Here is a 25,426-nt window from a genome sequence, read left to right as displayed (position 1 = left end):
GTAAACGAAGGGAAGAGGGATATCAAGAAGGGTGACTAAATTAAATACGGTAGAGAACGCTGTAATGCAAGAATATGACAGGAAACAGAGATAAGGGGTGCGACAGTAAACACAGGGAGGAGGGATATCAAGAAGGGTGACAATATTAAATGGAGAAGACTATAATATTAGAATATGGCAGGGGACAGGAATATGAAGGAGAGTGACAGTAAGCGAAGGGAAGAGGGGGTATCAAGAAAGGCGACTGTAATAAATGGAGAAGACTTTAAAAATGGATGTGTTTTTTGTGGACTCACCCCATCCGATGAGTGTGTAGACCCTCAGTTTTATCTTCTCCACGGAAAAAGTCTTCACCACCAGCATATACAGGTAGAATCCTGGCAAGAAGGTAGAGAAAGAGAGCATTAGAGCACGTACATATAGGGCAACACACACACACACACACACACACACACACACACACACACACACACACACACACACACACACACACACACACACACACACACACACACACACACACACACACACACACACACAGTTGATATAAAAGAATTACTGATTTATTACAGAGATACTATTCAGCCGAGTAAGACAGATAGCATCGTGTATAAATGCAGAGACGATACTTTATTTGAAGTCAGAGTGTTAGACTAAATGTAATCAAGAAGAGTAAAACATCCTCTCTTTCTTCCGCTATTTTTTCTTCTTTCTTCTTTCTTTCTTTCTTTTTTGTTACGAGGTTTCATATTTTCTGCGACATTTTCACTTCCTGGTTGACATCTCATTCTCTTTGTACATATTTTTGTCTCTTTGTGACCTGGTGATATGAGGAAATGTAAAAGTTTCTGCCTGCTTCTTGTCAACTTTTTCTCGTGCATTTATTAGCTTTTGTGGTGTCTGTCCCTCGTTTTAAGTTGGGTAATTAGTTTTGTCATCCTTCGAGAGTCAAAAAAAAGTTACCTAAAAGATGAAAACACACACACACACACACACACACACACACACACACACACACACACACACACACACACACACACACACACACACACACACACACACTTTCGAGATGTGACGCTGGAAAATTATTATGGTCTCCACACTGCAAGAGACCATATATATACTGCGTTTGATCACTTACCTTTTTTTTTTGTCCTATTAAAAATCTTTACTTCGGTACCTTGCCGTTATTTCTTCACCAGCGCACTTCAAATTTTGTAAAAAATAATCGTGAAGAGTTGCCCCCAGACACCTTTATTTTTTAATTTAGGCCATTTAAAAAGACTAATAGAGTCAAAGAACACACATAAATGCACACACATATTGAGGAACACGAATTCGTTTAGTGTACCATTTTCTGTGAGATTGTCTTGAATTCCCTTAGGTACAGGTATAACAAAAATAATTAGAACACTTAAGGCTATGCAAGGGAGAAAATTTTAAAGAAGGTCACGTCCTCCTTTTTCTTTCTTTTTTTCTTTTTTTATTTCCTCGGTGAAGCATGATAATATACTGAAGGCCTGAGCTCAGAAGCGATGGTGCCGTCAAGTGTGCAGAGAGCGTCATTATTTTTCCTGCTCCTGCCAGATTTCCTCTCATTTATTTCTTCTTGGGCTTCTTCTTGGCCTTGAATGTTTACTGACGATGTAAAAGTATTCTTCACTCATGCTCTCTCTCTCTCTCTCTCTCTCTCTCTCTCTCTCTCTCTCTCTCTCATTTTGCTGGCTTAGGGCATACATTTGACAGTCCGTTCCCTAAGGTCCAGTAATCCTCCCACGAGCCACAAATCCTCACATGTCACCACTCCGGCGCTGTTACCCACCGTCCTTGCTGAATACTTACTAGTCCTGTCTCATTGGGGTCTGATCTGATGGCACTAATGGAGGTGTTTTTATGGCTTATTTTTGGGCCTCGCGAAAGCTCATCAAAGAGTATATTAAAGAAATTCATTTAATCATGTTGCTTCCTGGTCCAGCCGGGGTTTGAACTCATGTTTTTTCCGGATAGCAGACCACTTCTCAGACCACTTGACCACCTGTTAATATCCTTTCTATTAATACTATAAGCAGCTGAGGCTGGTCCCAGGGATGAGGAGGGAGGAGGAGGAAGGAGAGAGAGAGAGAGAGAGCAGGAGGAGGCGGGGAGAGGAACGGGAGAAGGGAAAAGCAAGGGAGGAGGGGAGTGGGTACAAACGTGAGTAGTAAAAGATTGAGCCCCCTCCCTCTTACACACCAGCATATCCGCACACTTCCACTGCCCTCTCATCGCTTTATCTCACCAACTGAAAATTCCTCGAGTTCCATCCACCACGCTTTTTAAAACGGCTAACATATGAGCCAAAAATGTCCAGTGTGACGTCATTTTTTTTGATGAGGTGGGAATGAGTCTCCTTGGTTACTTATTAGGTAGATCCATCAGTCTCTGTACTTGGCCATCAACTGGAACTGAAAGGGGCCAGGGATCTTTGCCAGGTCAATTACACCGTAGTTTTTTTACGTACAGTCAGAATAATGTTAATAGTATTTTGACTGAATGTGGAAAAGAATTTCAGTTGACAAGTTGTATATATATTAATGACAGGTTGTAATAACATCGTGCCGATAAATCACCCTCATATGTGTGGGGGGCTCTCAATCACCTCGCCAATGCAGGTCTAAAAGATGTGTGACCGTCCTCCAATTGTGTCGTTTTTGCTTGCGACTCGACACATCCCGACCCATTGAAGTGTGAGTGGTAGTGAATTTAAGCTGCCCCAACCACGATGGCCGGGAGTTTACGGAGGAACACGTAAGCAGAAATATTTATACATGAGGATAAGCTGAATTCATTTCCAACCAGCAGGCAGAGGCTTGTCGTGAGGCGGAGTTTGGAAAGGCGAGAGAGGGAGGAATGGAGGAAAGGGTGGACGGGGGAGAGGGGGAATGGGGGAAAGAGAGGTGCGAGGGAGGGGGGGACGGATGGGAGAGGATGGGAGAGTGGTAAGTAAAGTTAGCGAAAGGGAAAACAGTTTAGGGGACGAGCTGGTCTAAAAGGATTGGTAGATTTGGGGGCGGGAAGCGCTATCAACTGCATCGTTCCTGACCCTTTCAGTGTGATGATTCTCTCTCTCTCTCTCTCTCTCTCTCTCTCTCTCTCTCTCTCTCTCGCCTGCCTGTTTGTATATCTGTCTGTCCTTCTATCCATCCTATCCTTTCATCCATTCACCCACAGCCACCCACTTATTCACCTTTCAGTCTATGTATATTTAACCATCGACAAATATCCACATGAAGCTGGGTCTAATCTCTATCTATTTATTTATCTATCTCTGTCTGTCTACCTTTATCTGTTTAATCTATCGTTCTCTGTACTTACCTTCAACAAACATCCACATAAAGTTGGTAAAGGTGAAGTAGTTAAGGGTGACGAAGAAGAAGCAGCCGACGCTCACCGCCATCAGGGCCTGCCGGATAAATAGATAGATAGATAGAAAGAGGGTAGGAACGTAGATTGACAGATGGATAGATAGACAAACGACGTGGACCGCGTGGATGAATAGACAGCTGGGTAAACAGGCAGACAGACAAATTGAGAAACAGATGGATTGATGGGAGAATAGACATAGATAGATAGGTAGATAGATAGACAAGTAGATAAGTAGATAGATTAGTGATAGAGAAAAGAAAGATCTGCAGAACGGGGCAAGGAATGAAACGGCTTAATAGGAGAAGCAGTTAGAGGTGGAACAGTTAGAGGTGGAACAGTTAGAGGTGGAGCAGTTAGAGGTGGAACAGTTAGAGGTGGAACAGTTAGAGGTGGAGCAGTTAGAGGTGGAACAGTTAGAGGTGGAGCAGTTAGAGTTGGAACAGTTAGAGGCGGAGAGTTGGAACAGTTAGAGGCGGAGAAGTTAGAGGTGGAACAGTTAGAGGTGGAGCAGTTAGAGGTGGAACAGTTAAGAGGTCGGACAGAGAAGTGAGAATCTAAGAAAAGGTGGAGGAAAGACAGTAGAGGACAGTCATAGCAGCTAATTTAGGCGAAAAAGAAAAACAGGTATATTCCAACTGAACTTAAAGGCCATTACGCATTACTTAGCTTGAAATAATAATAATAATAATAATAATAATAAGAATAATAATAATTATATCATCATCGTAGTAACAAGAGTAGTAGTAATAGTAGCAATGATGATGATGATGATAATAATAATAATAATAATAATAATAATAATAATAATAATAATAAACTAACAGTACAGCTTCCCCTTCATCATTTCAGATAATTGATTCCTTTGGATGTCTTCGTGATTACACTTTGCTTTTAGATTCATGCGTTTGGAATACAGTGATGCGCCTTCAAATTAATTCATTCATGCATTCCCGGGAACAAGGAAACTCACTCACTAGTAACGCTGTTTCCTCGTTGCCAGGCGGAAAATGGAGGGGAGAGGGAAGGGTGGAGGGGAAAGGGTGAAGGAGTGGGGTGAGTGGGGAGGGGGAGGGGAAAGTAGGTTGAGGGGACAGGGTGAAGAAGGGAGAAAGTGGGTAGGGGGTGGAGGGGGAGGGGATGCGAGAGTGGAGGAAGGTGGGGTGATGAGGAAATGTGAGAAAGTGTGAAAGAGTGTGTGAAAAAGGGTGAGGGAATTGACGACGTTAAGTAGAGTGAGATGTATGGAATGTGAGAAAGTGTGAAAGAGTGAAAAATGACGAAGGAATTGACAGCATTAAGTAGAGTGAGATGTTAGGTAGAGTGAGGTTGTGTGAAAAAGGGCGAGGGTGGTGGTGAGTTGTAAGGGAGGGCGAGTGGGTGTGAGGGGATGTGAGAGGGTGTCAGGGTGAAGAAGGGTGAGGGTGAGGGTGTGGGTGGGAGGATAAGAGAGGAGGAGATAGGGATGTATGTGGCAGGGTGTTTGTGAGGTGAGGTGGAAATGTAAGGTAGTGATGAATATGCAACAAGGGAATGGAATATAAGGCTGGATAAAGACTCGAATAATATAAGAATAAAGGGCAAGATAAAAATAAATCAGTTTAAGTTAAAAGGTTTGATAAGAAATATGATAAGCAAGATAGAAGTAAGCGATATAAAGTAAAAAAGTAAGAGATGTTGAATAAACACTAAGAGGTGTAAGATAGAAAGAGTTATGTAAGAGACGTAGGGTAAATAGTAAGAGGTATCAGATAAGGAGCGAGAGTTCTGAGAAAGAATGTAAGAGAGGTAAGAATGCCACACGTTCCAGATGCATTGTGGAAAATATTGCTGTTAACACTGCGAGCAGCGCGTCCGGATACATGAATACAACAGTGTTTGTAAACGTGTCTGCAAAAATGTTGGACTCTTCGTAAACATATTGGTAGCAAAGGAAAAGTAAGAATTGTGTGTATACGATTTTAGTTCCGAGTTCAGCCCGTGTTTACATTTAACTCAATTTGTGTGTTTTTTTTTTTTTATGCATCCGGCTCTGGGCCTAGATATGATTATCCGTTCCCTTAGGTCAGAAGCCTTTACGTGTCACCACTTCGTTGCTGATGCCCACCGTCCGTTTTTAATACATCCTTGGGCCGTCTCAGTTAGAGGGTATGATTATTAGCAGGGGTGATTTTTTTTTTTTTTTTTTTTTTTATGTAGGTGGGTCGTGCAAATAATTCAGATAATTAGCCTGTCCCTGCTTCAGCCTAAAATCGAAGTCTCATCCTTTTAAATATTAGATACCGGTAACTTCTCTAAGCCCCTGGCCACCACCTTCCTCTACCTTAATGGACGCACTTGAAGACATAGTGAAGGAATACGAAAAGATGGGCTGCGAGAGAGGGACGAGTAATATGACCGAGGGTGATAATGAAGAGAGGGAAGAGAGGCATTAAGAACAGTGACAAGGGAGATGTTAAGAAGGGTAACAAGACATGAGGCACGGAGGAATGATATTAGGAAGGTATTGTGAGGCACGAGAGCTGACAGAGTAATATAACTGAGGTAAAAATGAAGGCAGGGAAGAGAGGCATTAAGAAGGGTGACAGGATATGAGACAGGGAGGAAGGATATTATGGAGATACTAAGAGGTGCAGAAAGTAGTTATCATGAAGGGTCGTAATATATAAAGTGGGGGAGAAGGATGGGAAAGAGGTTGAGTTTATGAGGTAGAGAAGAGAAGCAAGGAATAAATTAATATGTAAATAATTATATAGATAAATAGGGGAAAGGGATATGAAGCAGATTTAGGAATTAATATGACAGGGAAGTAGAACATTAACCCTTCCAGGTCGAGGACGCGTTATATATTTTCTTAAGACGATTTTATTTAGCTTACGAGAGAATTTCCGGATTGGCGCGTAAGATATTTTTTTTTTTTCCACTAAAGTCTTTACTACTCTACTTCATTCACTTCAGGTAGATGGAGATTTTCGTTCTTTTGCAGCTTGTTTCCGTGAGTTACTGGCAGAATAATCCAATACTGTGGCTGTACATAAAATTTCCGTAGCACTTCTTCGTGACCAGCATCATAATTTGGTGTTAATCTCTTGCCGTACGTCAGCATTCAAGAGAGAGAGAGAGAGAGAGAGAGACGGCCATTTTGCGCGTAATAGAAGTGAACAGAGTAGAATAAAATAAAATGGAGAGAGCAAGAATAAAATACACATAGCGTCCTCGGGCTGAAGGAAAAAGGATGATTATGAGATAGGGTGATGGGACGTGAGAAGAGTGAGATAGGGTGAGGGGACGTGAGAAGAGTGATTATGAGATTGGGTGAGGAGACGTGAGGAGAGTGATCATGAGATTGAGTGAGAGGAGGTAAACATGAGTGAAGAAAAGTGAGACAAGGGTGGAGAGATACTGTATAACGTGAGAGACAGTGAATAAGGGGGAAAGGCTGAGCGAGATGAATACATAATGAGCCAACTGGGAATGAGATAATGAGAGGATCAGATGAGCTGGGGTGAAGTGAGGTGAGGAGATTGGAGAGACGTAAAGTGAGGAGGAAAAGGAAGAGAAAGGAGATGAGAAAGACAGGAGAGAGAAGAGGGGATAGGAAAGTGAAGCGGAGTTTAATGAGGAGATGAGGAAGAGATGAGTGGAGATGGTGTGAGGTGAGAAGACAGAGATGATTGATAAGGTGAGGGGAAGTGAGGTGAGGAGATAGGAGAGGGGAAAGATGAAGAGAGAGGGGAAGAGAAATAAGGTGAGAGAGAGACGAGAGAGAAAAGGGGATAGGAGAGGTTGAATGGAGTGTGGTGAAGAGAGAGATGGGAGAGAGGAAGAGAGGTAATTAAGAGACGAGAGAAGAAGTGAGGGGAGATGAGGTGACATGGCGATGTGAGGTGAGGAGACATGATAAGAGGTGATGTGAGGAAAGAGGGGAAACAGAGATGAGGTGAGGAGGGAAGAGATAGTTAGGAGAGGTGAGTTGAAGTGAGCTAAGGTTTGATATATGAGAGATGAGATTAGGTGAGATAAAGATCAGTTCAGGAGAGGTGAGATGAAGAGAGGTGATGTCAGGCATGAACTCCTCAGGGAAATAAAGAGAGGTATTAAAGAAATGAATCCCAAAAGACAGTAAAGAGAGCTGTTAAAGAGGTCTGCTGAACTGGTACTAAAGAGGTGTATTGAGAGGTGCTAAAAGTGTGGCCGGCGGAGGTGAGGCGAGGTGCGGTGGTGCGAGATGTGGAGAAATGGATTGCAAATGAGGCGAAGTGGAGGGAGGTGGAGAGGAAATACGATGAATAATGGATAAAGACAAAGTTGCCTGGCGTTGGGATAAGGCAGGGTTTGGCAGGGTGAGGTGACTTGAGGCAGGGTTAGGTAGGAAGGTTGAAGCAGAGTGAGAGAAGGGAGAGTCAGGCAAGGAAAGGTGAGGCAGGGTAAAAGGAGAGATAGACAAGGAGAGGCGCAGGTAGGCAAGGGATGTTGAGACAGGGTGCGGGGAAGGAGAATGAAGCAGGGAGAGGCAGAATGAGACAGAGAGATTCAACAGGGGAGGGAAGGCTGTAGTGAGACAACGTTGGGGTAAGGCAGAGTTGGTTGAGGGGAGGGAGAATGAGGCAGATGAGAGGCAGGGCTAGGCAGGAAGCTGGATTAGGAAGGGAATAATGCAGCTGCAAAAGTTAAAAGAGAGAGAGATAGAGCTGAATGATTTAGAGGGGAAAGGGGGAGGCAGAGAGAGAGACAGGGTTGGTTGAGGCAGAGTCGGGAGGGTGAGGGAGAGGAGGGGCTGAGTTAGACATGCAGGTTGATTGAGGGAAGGAAGGGTGGAGCATACAGAGCAGAGGATCGGGGTCGAGGGAGTGAGGCAGAATTGGACGAGGCTGTATTGGACGAGGCAGGGAAGGAGGAGGCAGGGTGAGACGACTGAGGGTGGGACTTGGCAGGGAAGGATGAGACAGGGTTGGACGAGACAGGATTTGATGAGACAGGGTGGGACGAGCTAAGGAAAGACAGATAGACAGGAAGGCAGAGTGACTGGTGCGGGGAAGGAGAGTGGAATAGAGAGAGGCGGAACAAGGCGGGGAGAGAGTAAAATTGAATGGTGTAGGGAAAGACGGGACAGGAAAGTGTGGGGCGTTGAAAGGTGGGGAATTTATATGTGGAACAGATGAAAGTGGAACGAAATATAGGTGGAGTATTTAGAGACTGAAGCATTAAAGTTGATGCAGTTGAAGGTGCAACATGCAAAGTTGTAGCGATGCAGTTAGAGGTGAAATTGGCAGAAAACTGGAGCTGTGAGGAAAGGATGAGAAGAGTGAGAGGAGAGAATTTAAGCGAGGCAGAAAGAGATGGCATGAGGCAGGAGAAATGAAGCGAGAAGGGAGAGAGAAAGGCAGGAGAGGTGAAGCGAGAAGGGAGGATCACGGCAGCAAGAGGCGAAGCGAGAAGAGATCGAGAGAGGCAAGGAAAAGTGATGGAAGGGGGGGGGACGAAGAGAGCAGCGCCATCGTTGGAAGCGAGAAGGGAGAGGGTGAGATAGGGAGAAGTACAGAAAGAAGGGGTGAAAGAAGGCAGTAAGAGATGAAGCGAGAGGAGATAAAGAGGGACGGAAAGATGGAGTGAGACGGGGAGGGAGTAAGACAGGAAGAGGTGGAGCGAGAAGGAATCAGGGGAGACAGAAAAAGCTAGCGTTAAAGGAGGGGTCGAGGCAGTGAAAAGTGGAGCTAGAAGAGAGAGAAGAAAGCAGGGAGTGGTTGAGGGAGGGGGGAGGAAACTATGCAAAGAGTGAGAAAGGCAGAGTGAAGTGGAGCGAGAAGATATGGAGGGAGAGAGAGAGGGAGATGTGAAGCGAGAGGGGAGCAAGTTAGGTGGTGAGCTTTTGGGCAGTAGGGAGGGGAAGTTAAAGGAGGAATATTGAAACGGATCGGGACAAGAGAGGCGGGACGGGGCTGGGCGGGACGAGGCGGGTCTGGGCATGGTCAGGACTGATTTGAATGGGACTAGACTGAGTGGGACTACAATGCATATGGGTCCGGAATGAGTGGGGCTGGAAGGCGTGGAATAGGAGTGAGTGAGCATGGTAGGTTTAGAATACGTGGGTCTGGAATGAGTGGGTGTGGAATGATTGGTGCTGGAATGAGTGGGTCTGGAATAAATGGATCTGGAATGAGTAGGACTGGATTGAATTTCGAATGAGTGGAGGTGAGACTGGAATGAATGTGTTAGACTGAGATTAGCAGAATGATGACCGTTGTCATAAAGTGTGGCTGGAATGAATGAGACTGGATTGAAAAGGCTGGAATAAAAGGTTCTGCTGTGAGTGGAGCTGTGATACGTGGGCTGGAATAAGTGACTCTGGAATAAGTGGGACTGGAATGAGCACGAGTGGGGTGATTGGAGCTGAGTTGAAATGGTATAAATTGGACTGAGGACTGGAACTATATTCATCTGGACTGGAATAAGTGGGACCGAAATGAATGAGACACAAGATAATTAGACTACAATAAAAGTATTAAAGTGAGTATAACTAATGATAAGTTTTAGCTGGTATGAATGAAAGTGGAGTGAATATGACTGGTATGGTTGTAGCTTGCGTGAATTTGAACTGGTATGAACAGGGGTGGACTAGCTGAATTTGGAATGAACGTGGGTGAGCGAGGTAGGCAGGCAGGTGGGCAGGCAGGGGGAGATACGTCATGGGTGAACCGACCTGAACCGAGGCGTAGAGTATCCAGAAGAGGTTGTGCAGGAGGTAGGTGAAGAGCAGGTTGGTGTGAATGGTGTTCCGGAGACACCGCAGGTCCCTGGGGGCAAGACATGACAGAATTAGGAATACAGTTTGCTGCTGTTTTTTACTCAGTGGATGAACTCGGAAGGAGATCATAAGATAAAGATTTTACGGTACATTATCTCTTCAAACAGTAAAAAAAAAAAAACAATGTGATATTAATATATTCACAGACTAATCGGCAATTACAGTGTAGGTCATTTAGATGCTCAAGGTAATTTTCCTAACTTTCTGTTACAGTGATGATGATGATGATGATGATGATGATGATGATGATAATGATACTAATACTAATAGTAAATAAATAAATAAATAACAATAATAATAATAATATTAACAATAATACTGATACTTTAGTAGTAAATAAATAAATAAATAAATAACAATAATAATAATAATAAAAATAATACTGATACTACTACTACTAATAATAACAACAACAGTAATGAAAATAATAAGTGAAATATCGCATCAGGTTTCATTCAGTGGCCAAACCTCACTGACAGCAGAATCGTCCATCCTTCTCTCTACCTCAGAAAATAACGCGAAGGACACAGTACTGTGAGAGGGACTGCAAATATAGTTGAGAAATTAAAGCACGTTGGAGGCCATTTTCAGATTGCCTCGGCCTTAACAATGTATTATACAGTATTTTTTATTTTCCTCTCATATTTTATCTTCACTATTACTACGGGTCAGACGACGAGCAGGTCACTGGAATTAACGACAGATAATGGATACTCTTGTGAGGGTTAATAAAAAATAAGTAATTCAAATAAATGAATAAAAGTTTCCCGTACCATGCGCTGTGTTACCTCGGTCAGTATGATTCTCTCTCTCTCTCTCTCTCTCTCTCTCTCTCTCTCTCTCTCCCCCACCGTAAACTGTTAGAGGGATTTTCCATGCTAAAAAAGAAAGACATAAATAAAATACATCCTCCTATAGATATATGGATAGATAAATTAATATGTTGATAGATAGATAGGTAGATATGTAGATAATTTGATAACTACATAAGCAGTATATATCCTCATTCCTCATTAATACTCCTCTTCTGCTCCCCTTCTTACGATACAAAGTGCTACTCTGGCCTGTTTCACACACCCCACCGGCCACACGCGTAACACAAGGCGGTGAAGGGAGGAAGGGCGTCTCCCATAGCCCCTTCCTCGAGTACACTGTGTAATGTGAGAGGCGCTGTGGGGAGCCTTTATGGGCAAGACAATAGGGGAAAGGGACATTGATTTGGGGTTCTGTTTGTGTGTGGGTGGGAGGAGAGAGAGAGAGTGTGTGTGTGTGTGTGTGTGTGTGTGTGTGTGTGTGTGTGTGTGTGTGTGCATTGTTTTTGTTCTGTGTTTTTACTGGTCTGTGTTTTGTGTGCTTATGTGCTGTCTGTTTGCGTTCTAGTGCATGTGTTGTGTGTGGCTTTGTGTATTGTGCGTGTACATTTTTCTTTTTCTTTTTTTTCTTTTTTTTTTACCTGCCACGTGGGGAAGGTATATCAAATTCTGAACAGGTGTAAGTCATGTATAAAGGTCACGAGTTTTTCCATCTGTTTGGGTCATATTGATAGGTGGAAATACAACGAGGCATTTTCTACCCAGGATCATGATTTTCTAAAGCTGGAGGAAGTGGAGAGTGAGAGACTGAGTAGGAGAGTGCATGTAAGTAGCTTGTGAATCCGATGGAGAGTGAGAGTTCGACAGGGAGTGTATGGGAGTAGGATGTGAAGCGCGTGGAGAATGAGAAATAGACCGTGAGAGGAAAGAACGTAGTATGTGGAGCGTGTGGAGAATGAGAGAGAGATCGGCAGAGTGCTTGAGAGCGAGATGGTTGGGAAGAGAAGGAGAGGAAGGCCGACAACGAGGTGGAAAGATAAGGTGCGAGAGTATGATAAGGAGGGTCGGTGGGTCGTGGGATGAGGGGTCGTTCTTAAGTTGGGACAGAAACGTTTGGAGGTCCATCTCTCGAGGCCACTCCTCACAGAATGCAGCTTCAGGCAATGCAATGTAATTAGATACTGTAGATATGAAAATGGGTATAGATAAAAAGACAGACAAATAGATAGTTAGATGGATAGATAGATAGATAGGAAGGTAGGAAGATAAGTAGATAGGTAGATAAATAGACAGCATATATCCCCTTTCCCTACTGATGCTTCCCTTCTGCCCACAGGTTAAAATTTCAAGTGCTTCAAGTCGAACTGCTCAAGTGCAAGAGCAGAAAAGCAGGAAGAGGAGGAGGATGAGAGTAAAGCCTCGAGTAGGAAGGGATGATGGGTGATAAAGGAGAAGCAAAGGGAGGAAGAAGAAGAGAAAACACAAGAAGTTAAGGAAGAGGTGGACTATGGATGCGGGAGCTTCAGGTAAGAGGAAGAGTGATTGTATTGAGAATCTGTTGATTTTAAAATATGGAAAGGAAGAGGCGCATGTAGCGAAGGTAAGTAAATATTAATTGGGTTAAAAAAAAAAAAAAAAAAAAAGCGTTGTTTTGGAAATGGTTGAAATATGTGGAAATGTCGGTGGACAAGAGTGAGAAAACGTGATGGATGAAAATGAAAGATTGTTTTCATATGAAGCAGAAAGGATGAATATGCCTGCCATGTGAGAAACGGAGGTAAATGCTTGCAGAAGGTGTATAAGATTAAAGACGATGATACACTATGGTGGGTCAGAGCGCGAGAAAACTACTGCGTGAAAGAGACACACAGACAACAGGACGGAATAGGGGAAAGTTTGCAAGAAAATTCATACTTATACAAAACGGAAGCTAGATCCATTTCAATTTGACAGTGGACGGAATGGCTCTGATTTGCGTGTGATTATGTAGGGAGGTGTTGTTTTGGAGAGCTGTCGTCTGAATTGAAGGTTTTTTCAGTTTGAATGGGGAGTGAATGGGTGAGTTACTGTTACTGTCTGTCTGAATTTCTGCCCACCTATCTGTCTGTCTGTCTGTCTATGATCTCTGTGTATCGGTATGCCTCACTTCCTCGTCATTAGCTGAGTCTCTGTCTATATCTATCTGTCCATCTATTTATGAGTCGAGTTGCTCATAGTCCATTCTCTTCCTCGTCCTTACCTAAATCTAATTCTGTCTGTCTAACCATCTGTCTGTCTATCTATTTATCCATGACTGTCTATCTATCTGTCTGAGCTCCTGGTTGCTGCTATTCCTATTTCTTCCTCAATACTTAAACACACACACACACACACACACACACACACACACACACACACACACACACACACACACACACACACACACACACGTATACTGTCTCTGTCTGTCTGTCTGTCTGTCTGTCTGTCTCTCTCTCTCTCTCTCTCTCTCTCTCTCTCTCTCTCTCTCAGCCAGAATCAACACTTAGTCACCAAGCCAAGATCAGAATTAGCAACAGCAGCGTATTAGCGTGGGTGTAGGTATGGGTGTGGAGTGAGGTTGAGGGTGTCGGAGTGGGTGTGAATGTGGGTATGGGTTTGGGTGTGGGTGTGGAGTGAGAGGAGGTGTGGGTATGGAGTGGTGAATGTGGGTGTGGGTGTTGAATAAGGGGTGTGGATGTGGGGGTGGGTATGGCTGTGGGAATAGGTGTGGATGTGTGTATGGGCGTGGATGTGGATGTGGGTGTGGTTTGTGGGTGTCGAGTGAGGGGTGTATGTGTGGGTGTGGGTGTTGGGGTGGAGTGGAGTGGAGGGACGCGAGGTGAAGGACGACAGGAAATGAAAAGATAAATGTGGTACTGGGAGAGTGATGAAAGGTTAAAAGAGAGCATTAGGAGGGAGGAAAGAGCTTGGAGGGATGAGCTGGGGATGGAGGAGAGTCTGGGGAGGAAAGGAGAGAGTTGGGGAGGAAAGAAGATGTGGAACGAGTAATGTGATTGTGTGGATAGGAATGAGGGAATGTTGGTAGATGGTGGACAGAGTGAGGAGGGAGGTGAAGGAGGAAAGGAAGTGGGGAAGGAGAGAGGTTGGCAAGGGAGGAAGAAGCCTTGGAAGGGAAGAAAGAATTTGTGGAAGGAGAGAAAACTTAGGGAGAGAGGAAGGTGCTGCAGGACAAAGAAGTTAAGGAGGGAGGAGAGAGTTCAGAAGGGAGGAGGAATATAGGGAGGGGGGGGGAGTGAGAGTTTGATGAGGGAGGGAAGAGTGTGGGAATGGATTATAAGTGGGGAGGGAAGAAAGGAAGTAGAGAGGGAGAAGAGGAAGTGCTAAAGGAAAGAATACCTTGGAGAGAATGGATAGAGCTTGGGGAGGAAGAAGGGAGAGAAAGAGTGTGATTGTTGGAATGTAAGAAGTGTGTGGAGAGTATGTGAGCACGACGGCAGATGTGAGTGTTTGTTTATAGTGAGAAAATATGAGAGAGAGAGAGAGAGAGAGAGAGAAAGTGTGGGGCCGTGCGAGAAGTGAATGTGAAAGAGGAGCTGAGGACGAAACTGTGAGAGAGGGGGTTAGTACTGGGTGAGAGGAGGCGTGGACACTGGGGACTGAATATGGGAGAGAGAGAGAGAGAGAGAGAGAGAGAGAGAGAGAGAGAGAGAGAGAGCAGGGATACAGCGAGACGAGTTTGTGTGTGTGTGTGTGTGTGTGTAGATGTGAATTTGGTTGTGGGTGGGTGTGTGAGCGTTGATATGGTTGTGAATATAGATATCTGTAGGAGAGAAGGAAGGCAGATTATAGAGAGAGAAGACTGAAAATTGAGCGTGAGAATGATGTTAGAGCGACAGATTACGAAGGAAAAAAGGAAGAATATGTAGAGGAGATAAAAAGAAGAAAATGATCGAAAGTGATAAGGACTTAATTATGCAGCAACATCACGAAGCACCCCCCTTTCCCTCTACCCCCCCCCCACACACACACAGACACACACACACAGACACACACACACACACACACACACACACACACACACACACACACACACACACACACACACACACACACACTATCCCTGCCGGGTCTCCAGTTACCTGTAACCATCCATGAAACAGAGATATTCCAGTTGGGTGCAGGATTTTCAAGGATATGAATTTCCCGTCGATACTGATTAACTGTGGATAGACACTCTCCCAATGTGTGTGTGTGTGTGTGTGTGTGTGTGTGTGTGTGTGTGTATACTATATATATATATATAGATAGAGAGAGAGAGAGAGAGAGAGAGAGAGAGAGAGAGAGAGAGGTTACGCGGCCAAGGTTCATTGCCCGTGTCCCAGAGATAAATTCTTGTGGTAGCAGAAAATACTACAGAGTGTAATTGACTAAACATTTAAAGCAATATGTCACGTGTTAAGACCATTATAAAAGTTCTGGCCAAAATCTGAGGTCGTGCAGTATTTCCGAAGTTTTGTGGGTACGTATATATCCCTCTCAGTATAAGAGGAAAAACGCTGGTGGCTACATCGTTTTGAATTGAAAATATTATATTCCTCGTGAACCGACCACAGGGTACACGTCTTTCCTGCGATGAATTGTGTGCGTGTGTGTGTGTGTGTGCGTGTGTGTGTGTGCGTGTGTGTGTGTGTGTGTGTATGTGTGTGTGTGTGTGTGTGTGTGTGTGTGTGTTTAAGTCATCTGTAGACGATTTATTCAGCTCAGACATGGCGAATCGGGGGTGTTAGATAGGGCCTTCATTACCTCCTTCACCAGTACTGTTTTCTCCACAGCCTAATAACGACGTCTGGCAGTAACAAGAATAAACAACACGCACGTTCGTCTATCTCGTGACCTGAGTAGCGCCATAAAACCGCCACGGAGGGGGGAAGGGGAGTAAAGAACTAGGCGTGGTGAGCAAAGGAATGAGCGGGATGGGCGGGATGTTGGTCGGCTGTGGGGCTGGGGCAGGAAAATGGATGTTGTAGTATTAGTGGTTTGAGTGCAGTGATTCGTTTTAAAATATTCATCTAAAGTGATGGAGTCAAGGGATGGGTTAAAGAAATGAGCTTAGGGAACAAAGTAAATAAATAAATAAGTAAATAAATGGGGTAAGCTGGATTGTGATGGGGACTGGGAAGGGCCATTAGCGTATATTATGAAAACTGGTGCTGTTGGGTTTATGGTTTCAGGACTGTTTGAAAACGTTCTCCTACAACAAGAACAAGAACAGGATTAAGCTCGTGTGTGTGTTATTACCCTAGCCACAAAAATGCGTCCTCGGGCTGAACAGGTAATGCCTTTAACTAGAGCTTGTTCATTCTTACCTGACATATTCTTTCTTTTCCAGCTCTGTTGATGGCCGGTGTAGTCGGGTTGGAGGGTTAATTCGATCAGTAACCAAGGAGAGTCAGTCCTACATCACAGGCTCATGGAATTTTACAGGCTCATATAATTTTACGAACCATAACTTAGTATTGAGTGACCAAGTTCTGTCAGATGAAAGGAGACCGACTGTAGCTCAGTTTGGTTTTACTCCCGCTGGTAAATTGTGCGTCCAGGCTTCACCACTTCACCATCTCCCCATCATGCCTACCTCATCAAATGTGTGGGGGTAAATCGAGCGTGCAGATTATTCCAGAAGGGGGAATGGTGGGTATGCATGACATGGGGGCATTAGTGTTGTGGAGGGTGAACGGGTCGCGAATTAAAGGGATGCTATCAGAGGGACCGCGATGAGGGACCGATCGTCTGCTTGAGGGCCGTATGTCGGGCGCTGGATAGGGACGCCTTCATGTGGTGGCATCGACATAACTACAGTGAGTGGATCTGATGCAGCGTTGTTAAAAAAACAATAATCCTTCAACTTCCTCCCACTCCCCATGAAAGAGGGTGGGTGACTGCGTGAGAGAGAGAACTTTTATCAGTCCCTTCACAACGATGATGTATTTTTTTTTTCCTACCTCCAGACGATTTTGTCCAGCTTAGAAGACAGTTTGTATTGAAGAAGATTAAATAATGGCTACATTTAACCCTTCCATTTCGAAAAATCTCTTCCATGCTGAGGGAAACCGTCTGGAAATGGAAAAAGAAAATGCTAGGGATTAATTGCACCAGACGGGACGATATTACTTCCCTTTTTCCTGCACCTTCTTTATTTTTTGTTCATTTTTTGGGGGGCAGCCTTTGCAGCAACCGACTAGCAATTACAAGAGCGAGAAAAAATGCTTTGGACCAGCCAGGTTACACGTAGAAATTGATTTACTTCCACTGGTAGCTTAAAATTTCGACAACTGTGTTAAGTCTGTGTAAGTGAACTCGGTTAATTTCAGCATTTTCATAGGGATAGATATGTAAATTAGTTCATATTCCGTCTCCAGTTTAAGTTGGTGCATCAGTCCGTATGAAGTCCTACTGTAGGACCGCACCCTGTCCTCTTAGGGAGAATGATACCCAGAATTAACTCTTCCTTTGGCTAACCAAGTACGAATCAGCAAGCAGCATCTTTCGTAAAATTGGTGTAAGGTGTTGTAAGGTCAGGGTGCGAGTATGCTTGTATACCAGCACATAAAAGCGAAATATCTGCACCTGTATTTAAATGCACACCACAGGCAGGGTTTTGTACTCCTGCTCAGGACACAAACAGATCGGAAGACGAACACTTAACCCCTGAGCCACAGTGCCGTCTCCACTTTATTTGTAGGCAGTATTTTTGATACTCTGGGTGACCGTTTCATGCCCACGGATACTCACAGATGTTTGGTAAATGTCGCTGTTTCGTCAAGTTAAGGAAGGTAGCAATTTTTCGATCTTTGTCCGTAAAGAGATGAGGGTGTGTTACTTTCATAAAAACAGCGGCCATACTTGTAGTGTCCCAGGCTCCTCCAGAACGAATCATATCTTTCAGTCATTGTACATAAAGCCAGCTCATTTTTTTCAGTCATTGTATATAAAACCAACTTATATTTTTCAGTCATTGAATATAAAGCCGCGTAGCTGTTTCAAGTCAGTAGGAGAGGCTGAGGTGAAGAATGACTGGTAATCTATTTCTCACCAGGGAGACGTGACCATCCAGTGTCTATAAATTAGGCCTGAATTTAATACACCCTGGCCCATCACTTTCTGTGGGAACGCAGGAGACACACTACAATCGCTTCTCTTATGAAGTTCTGATATGTGGCTTAGATGAGAGTGTTTGCATGTTACTGAAGATAATATTAGTCCTTTTGTTGGCCGTTGGGTGTTGTGATTAGGTCATGGTTGTGTGTGGATTTTGCAGTTCAAGAGAAAATGCGAAAATGCACAAGACTTTACTGGCAATTTCCATACGGTCACATTTCTGATCACTGTAATAAAAAATAACAGTTATCTTGGGAGAATTGTCATTAGGTTGTCATTGCGTGTGGATTTTGCCGTTTCAGATCATGTTAATTACTGACTCAATAGGCAATCTCCATACGGTCACATTTCTAATAAGTAAAGAGAGTAATTTTAAAAAGTTATCTTGCCATAAACAGTGCCGCTGATATTGCTTTAGTATTTGCCGCACCGTATTTCTTTGATCATATAAATCATCAAAATAATTTAATCGGAAAGGCTGTGTAAAAGACGCCAAGTTTGCCGTAATGATTAAGGTCAAGTTAAAAATGCCGTGGGGTCTCGCCGCAAATTTCCTTGGCTAGTAAAAATATTAGTCCTTGTGGAGAAAAATGAATTTCTTAAAACCATTAGAAGGCTCGAGGTCACGGAATAAAAGCGCTCTTTTTTTTTTTTTTTTTTTTTTTTTTTTTTTTTTTACCCAAGGAATGATCAGACAATTTTTAGCTGTATAGAGGAAGGAGGTATGATTTATTTATTTATTTATTTATTTTTTTTGAGAGAGAGAAAGAGAGAGAGAAAGAGGGAGAGAGGGAGAGAGAATATACTATAAGAAAGTAATTTTCATTTTCTTATAGAGAACGTAAGAGTTTGTTCATATTAAGCTGACTGGAGGAATGGCTTACTGATTGCTTTAAGTATGGAGAAAAGGAAAGGAAGAAAGCAGTGAAGTAACGGAGGAAAGTGCATTTATTTACTATTATTCTGGAGGTTCACTCTCATCTTTAATGTCAGGACCAACATGCCTAGCCTCGAGCTCCTACGCTCCTCATGGGGCAAGGTAGGATTGGATGAGGGATGGATGGATATTCTGGAGGTAACTTGAGAGTAACCAGATACCGTGAAGTTGAATATATGGAAAGCCCCCCCCCTCACGAAACAAAACTAAGAAAGATAATGTGAACATAGAAAAGGAAATGAACGAAAGACAAACATAGCCATAAAAACACTATGTAAAAAGAAAGAAAGACAGAGAGACAGACAGAAAGAAAGAAACTGCCAACTCACTTAAAAGAAATGAAGATCCAGAGGGCGAGAGTGACGGCGATGAGGCTGATGGAGTTGCCGATGTAGAAGATGGTCTTGGTGGTGCTGAGGGTGGAGCCGTGGTCCACCGAGGTGTTGGTCACGGCGTTCAGGCAGTCGTTGTAGAAGGACCGGCTGGACCAGGTGCCGTTCGGGTAGCATAATAGGGACGCGTTGTTCTCTGTGGGGCAGGAGAAAAAATGAGGTTAATGAGGAAATGGCATATGAAAAGGGGGATTAAAGAAGAAAATGATGAAGTTGGTGTTGTTCGGGTAGCACATCTGGGACGCGTTGTTCTCTATTGACCGCTAGAAAAAATAAGGTTAATGGGGAAATGGTATGTGTAAAGGGGGTTGGAAAAAAGAAATGATGAATATGAAAGGAGTCAGTGGTTATAGGTGAACCAGGTGACGTTCTTCTACCTCAGCAGAGACGCGTTGTTCTCTATTGACCGGGAGAAGTTAATGGTGGAGTGTACAGAAGGTTAAGTTACTCGTGATGTGAAAATTATTAACTGTTATTTTCTCTTCAAGATGAGAGAAAGCCTTAGACGGGTTAGAAAGAGGAGTTATTATATATACTGTACAGTGGGAGAAAATTAAGATTCATTATATATCTATCTGTCTGTATCAGTATCTATCAGTCTGTCTGTCTGTCTGTCTATCTATCTATCTATCTATCTATATAACAGAGAGAGAGAGAGAGAGAGTGTGTGTAGAAACTGCTTGGTATCTATGTGCAAAATGTGAACACAGTAATCTCTGCAAGGTTTCTGAGGAAATATGAAATAAAGAGTTAAATAAATGAATGAATAAATAAATAAAATATTCATACACGTTCGTATATTCCGGAAATTCTGTGCATCCTGCTTCGCATCATTGAAGGAGTGAAGGTCGTGAAGGAAAATTGGAGGCAATATGAGTTTGATAATGTGGAAATTGCGAGATTAATATTCCCTGCAAGAAGGGAGAGTGGGGTAAGATTTTAGGAGCGGGAGTGTAAAATGAAAATGAGCTGCACGGGTGTTGATATTAAGGGTATGCTGTTCAGTGTAAGGAGGAAAAAGGAGGTTATGAAAGAAGAGACGAAATTTTATAAACTTGATTAATGTGGAACGTGTGGTTTATATTCTTAATGTTATAAATGAAGCTACAGAAAATTTTCTATTAATGAAAGGTAGGGAAAAGGGAAAACGCTTAAGAATCTGAGGAATATTGTGGCTAATTCTAATACTAAACGTGACTCCTCGGTGAGCACTGGAGGAAAGGAGAAAGGGAAGGTACAGAAAGGAGGATGAGAGGAGAACTGTGGACTTAGTATTATCTGGAACGCAGGAAGAAAGGAAGTTAGTTTTGGGTAGAGAAAACGGTAAGAGCTTTGGGGGTTCTGAAGACAATCCTAGGAAAATTTAAAGTAATCTGAAGGTAGGAAGAAGGCACAGTTAGCTTATTTAATTCTCGGAGAGTTTTGTAAGTGCAAGGCAGGGGAATGTTGTGGTAACGATACAGTTAACATTTCTTTCATACGCGGGACATTGTTTGGGTTACTGATGCGTCTCTCTCTCTCTCTCTCTCTCTCTCTCTCTCTCCTTTCCCTGAGGTCCAACAGCCCTCCTACGTACCACACAGTTCCACATATCAAGCGTTTGTGTTTTTTCCCCCCCTTACAAAGTTGTCAGATTAGTCGTTCAGCGAATAAACTGAGGCAAACGCACCATGAAAGGAGAAATTACGACACAGTGCAGTCGACATTTCCACCTGTTCATTAATGCAATTCATGTGACTGATGAATTTTATCGTGAATTTGAAAGTGAGATTTTTACACCATTATCAAAATCGTGACCTAGTTCTATTGATATCAGTAATTTCATCCTCAGGCTCATTTAAACTTGAAGCCAGTGGATCGCAGGCCTAAATCTGCAGTCCACCATGAACGATTGTGTATCCAGGCAGGTCCATCGGTCGGCCTTAACGGTGCCACCACTTGAAGGCGCCTCACTCCACCACCGGCCCAGTCGTAAATCACGTGAATACAGGGAGCCAATTGTACTGCGAAAATTGTGGGTCCTATATTTCACAAGGCGGGAGAAAATCATATTATGGTCTGGAAGGTAGAATTATTGAGACTTGGAACAATCGGAAAACTGTGGGTACTTTTTTCTGGAAGGAGGTCCTGTTTTCTGGAAGGTGGTACTATTTCCTGGAAGGTGGTACTGTTTTCTGGAAGGTGGTACTATTTCCTGGAAGGAAGGTGGTACTATTTTCTGGAAGATGGTACTGTTTTCTGGAAGGTGGTAATGTTTTCTGGAAGGTGGTACTATTATCTGGAAGATGGAACTATTATCTGGAAGGTGGTACTGTTTTCTGGAAGGTGGTACTGTTTTCTGGAAGGCACGACCAAGGGATGTTTATGGAAAGAAGGACAGGGGACTACTGAATCTAGGAATACTACAGTTACTATTTTCTGGGAGGCTAGAGAAAATAATGATATGGGGAAAAGGCAAAGAAAACGCTGGATCCTGAAAATAATGAACGTTGAGGGTAATATTTCGTGGACAGCAGAAGAGGATATAGCGACAAAGTGGATGAGAACTGCCTTGAGTACTAGGAAAATTGTGGTTACCATTTTCTAGGAGGCGGGTTCAAGAGAAATGTAGGAAGATGAAAGGATGAATCTTGGAGTACCGTGACACCGTGGCCACCAAATTAGGTAAAACAGGTAAAAAAGCATGTGATGGCTGTAAATATGTGCGTAATATTATCTCTGCGGAATACTGAGAAACTTTTGGATACTATTTTGCGAAAGACGAGAGAAAATTATGGTAAGGAGGAAAAATATGGAAAAAATGATGAAATTTGAAAATAAATATGCGAGTACTATTTTCTGGAAGACCTGAGACTAAAATAACATAGCGTGAAAGTGGAGTAATATTAAATCTTGCAAATTATGTAGATTTTGACTCTGTTCTTCGGAAAACAGTAAACAAGCAATTCAGGTTCGAGAGAAGATAAAAGGAGATTTATACATGAACGTGAAATTGGGAAATAGTGTCAGAGTATAAGAAAAGCATATGAAGTAGGCTAAGAAAAGTGTTAGGGTAGAGCAGAGGTAATGTGCTTTGAATTTCTGATTATAGGGAAGATGAAAGGAGATTAGATTGAATGTGAAATTACGAGTTAGTGGTAGAGCAAGGTAAGAGTGTGCTAGAGAAAGGTAGTAGGATAGATTTGGCCTGACGTTCTGTGATAGCAAGGTTAAGTTTTAGGGAAGATAGACTGAGATTTGAAGGCAAGTGAAATTGGAAGATGAGAGACTGAGATTAGAAGGCAAATGATTTTGGAAGATGAGAGTGCTTTATTAGAAGAATATAAAGCGTGTTAAAGAAACGCATTAAAGTAAAATGTAAGTGGCGAACTGTGAGAGCCAGGTTTTGGGAAGATGATATGAAATGTGAATGAGTGTAAAATTGAGAGAACATGTTAGAACTTAGGTTAAATAAAGGAACTGAGCTGAAGAAACATATTAAAGTTGGAGAGACGTGACGCGGTGATCTCGGGAGGGTAAAAGGGAAGGAAATTGGGTTTTGAGTAAGATGGAGTGAGAAAGGAGGGAATGTGGTATAGTAAATGGATATGGAAATTTGTGGGTGATAGTGTTCTGTGTTGAAACATGACATATGGGAAATAAGCTTTGAGTTGGATGAAGAGATTGGAGGGGCTAAGATTGTGTGTGTGTGTGTGTGTGTGTGTGTGTGAGAGAGAGAGAGAGAGAGAGAGAGAGAGAGAGAGAGAGAGAGAGAGACTTTTTAGTGTACGCGCGTCTGTATGTGTTTTGGACTAAAAAAAAAAAAAAAAGGTCTCTGAGTAAGGTGGTGGAAGCAGTGAAAGGGTATAGTCGCATACGTGGTTGTGATTATGATGGGACGAGTGTAAATAATCATATCAAGGAGAGGATGAAGGAGGGGGAGGAGAGCAGCAATCCAGCCTGCCCTTCAGAAAAACAATCACAGTTTATTTTCGATCGTAGCAGAGAGAATAGCTAAGTTAAGTTTGGCTCAGATGGATGAAAGTGAAGGGAATATGAGAGCTTCTTGAATGTGAAGTGTGAATAAAGTGAAGGTGAGTTACATGGGGGACGTGGATTTTTTCGTTTTTCCTTTTTATATTTCGAGTTCTTTTTCTTCGTCTTTTCTCGATTTTTATTTTTAGGTGTAGAGGCGACTATGGTGTTCTGTGGGAGGTAAGGGGAAGGGAGGACGCTATTTGTGGATTCACTGGAGTCTGTTTGTGGAGGTTGGGAGGAAGGGAGGAAGAGTGGAGGGAAGTAGGGAGGAAGGGAGAAGTGGAGGAATACAGGGAGGAAGGAAGGGAGAGTTGGAGGAAGTAGAGAGGAAGGGAGAAGTGGAGGGATGTAGGGAGGAAGGGGGGATTGGAAGAAAGGAGGAAGGGAGTGTGGAGGGATGTAGGGAAGGAGGAATAGGAAAGTGGAGGGAGGTAGGGAGGAAGGGGAAGTGGAGGGGTGTAGAGGAGGGGGAAGGGGTGTGGAGGGATATGGAGATGATGTAAAGAAGGAATCGGTGCAGGGAGAAGGTGATGATTTGTTATTGTTGGTGATGATGATGACGATGATGATGATGATGATGATGATGATGATGATGATGATGATGATGATGTATAAAATGGATATAACAAAACGGAGAGACTGGAAACGTGGAGGGAAGAAGGAGTCGTGTTTGAATGGTTATCGGAAGGAAAAGAAGGAAAACTCTTAACATCTCACGGTCGGGACAACTCTTGCATTTCATCTCACTTAACACCAAGCGATTTTATTTAGCTGAGAGTGAGTCATAGGAGCCTGAGAGTGTTAGTAATGGAGCTAAAAAGTAAAAAGAAAAATTGGATACAGGTAAGCTAAAAGTAAGACATAAGAGAGTAGGTAAACAGGAAAGAAGGAAGGTTAGCGGAGGATATTCTTGGATACCACTGTGAGGAGAAAAATTGGAGAGGAGAGGAAGAGGGTGGGGAGGGAAGAAGGGGAGAGGAGGGGAGCAGGAGAGAGGAGAAGAAGGGAGAGGAGGGGACGGTGTTGGGCGAGAAAGGGAGGAGAGGAAACTAGAGGAAAGGAGATTAGAGGAGAGGCGAAGAGAGGAGAACAAAGGAGAGGAAAGGCGAAGAGAGGATAGGAGGGGAGAGGAGAGGAAACGGGAAGAAGACAGGAAAGAGGGGAGATAAGACGAAGGCATAGAAAAGAGGAGAGGGAAGAGGATCAGGTGGGGAGGCTAGAAGACAAGACACTTTTTCTTCGTCGCGGGGGAAAAGTTTGGACAGGTGGGTGAATAATGAAAAAGGGTGTTGATAGGAAGGGTTTTTGGCGTCCAGGGAAGGAAGGATGGGGAGGGGGGAGAAGAAGGGGAAGGGGAGAATGTGGAAGGGGGGAAAAGAAGAGAGGAAATAAAAGGAAGGGGATAGAGTGGAAAGGGGAAAAGAAGAGGGGAGAGAAAGGGAAGGGAAGAGAGTGGAAAGGGGAAAAGAGGAGGTAGGGTGAGAAGAGAAGGGAAAAGAGGGAGAAAGAGAGGTGAAAAACAGAAAGGGAAAGGGAGAAGGAAGAAGAAAAGGCGAGTGGGAAAATGGAAAGAGGAGAGAGGGAGGGAGGGGGGATGTGTGAGAGAGGGAATGGGAGAGAAAGGGAGAAAGAGAAATAAGAAATAGAGAAGGAGGAAGGAAAGGGAGGGGAAGAGGAGAACGAGAAAAAAAGAGGTAAAGAGAGAAGGAACTGAAGGAAATGATAGACTGAGAGGAGGAGAGTGGCAGGAAGGAAGAGGGTGAGAAATAGGGCCAGAGAGAGAGAGAGAGAGAGAGAGAGAGAGAGAGAGAACCCACATTTAAGGACAAGAAATATAAAAAGGTTAGTGAAGGGAAGTGAAAAAATGCAAAACAAAGTAAGTAAAAAAAATATACAAGAAATAAAAGGGAAACATGATGGG

General features: G+C 43.3%; 1 protein-coding gene across 1 annotated transcript in view; it reads right to left on the bottom strand.

The window, feature by feature from the left end:
• Nucleotides 1–25,426, bottom strand: part of LOC145406781 (diuretic hormone receptor-like) — a 208,447-nt gene that overhangs the window by 38,153 nt on the left and 144,868 nt on the right. The window contains exons 2-5 of the mRNA XM_080277878.1: nucleotides 19,426–19,624; nucleotides 10,103–10,196; nucleotides 3,355–3,442; nucleotides 297–377 (exon numbers count right to left, since the gene is read on the bottom strand). Coding sequence (XP_080134004.1) covers nucleotides 297–377; nucleotides 3,355–3,442; nucleotides 10,103–10,196; nucleotides 19,426–19,624 — 462 coding nt within the window. The remainder of the gene's footprint in view (nucleotides 1–296; nucleotides 378–3,354; nucleotides 3,443–10,102; nucleotides 10,197–19,425; nucleotides 19,625–25,426) is intronic.

This window comes from Coenobita brevimanus, chromosome 71, assembly GCF_032717465.1.
Source record: "Coenobita brevimanus isolate Jiangsu-jjx chromosome 71, ASM3271746v2, whole genome shotgun sequence".
Taxonomy (NCBI): Eukaryota; Metazoa; Arthropoda; class Malacostraca; order Decapoda; family Coenobitidae; genus Coenobita; species Coenobita brevimanus.
Note: the sequence above shows the minus strand (reverse complement) of the source record. Positions and strands in the feature narration are given on the sequence as shown.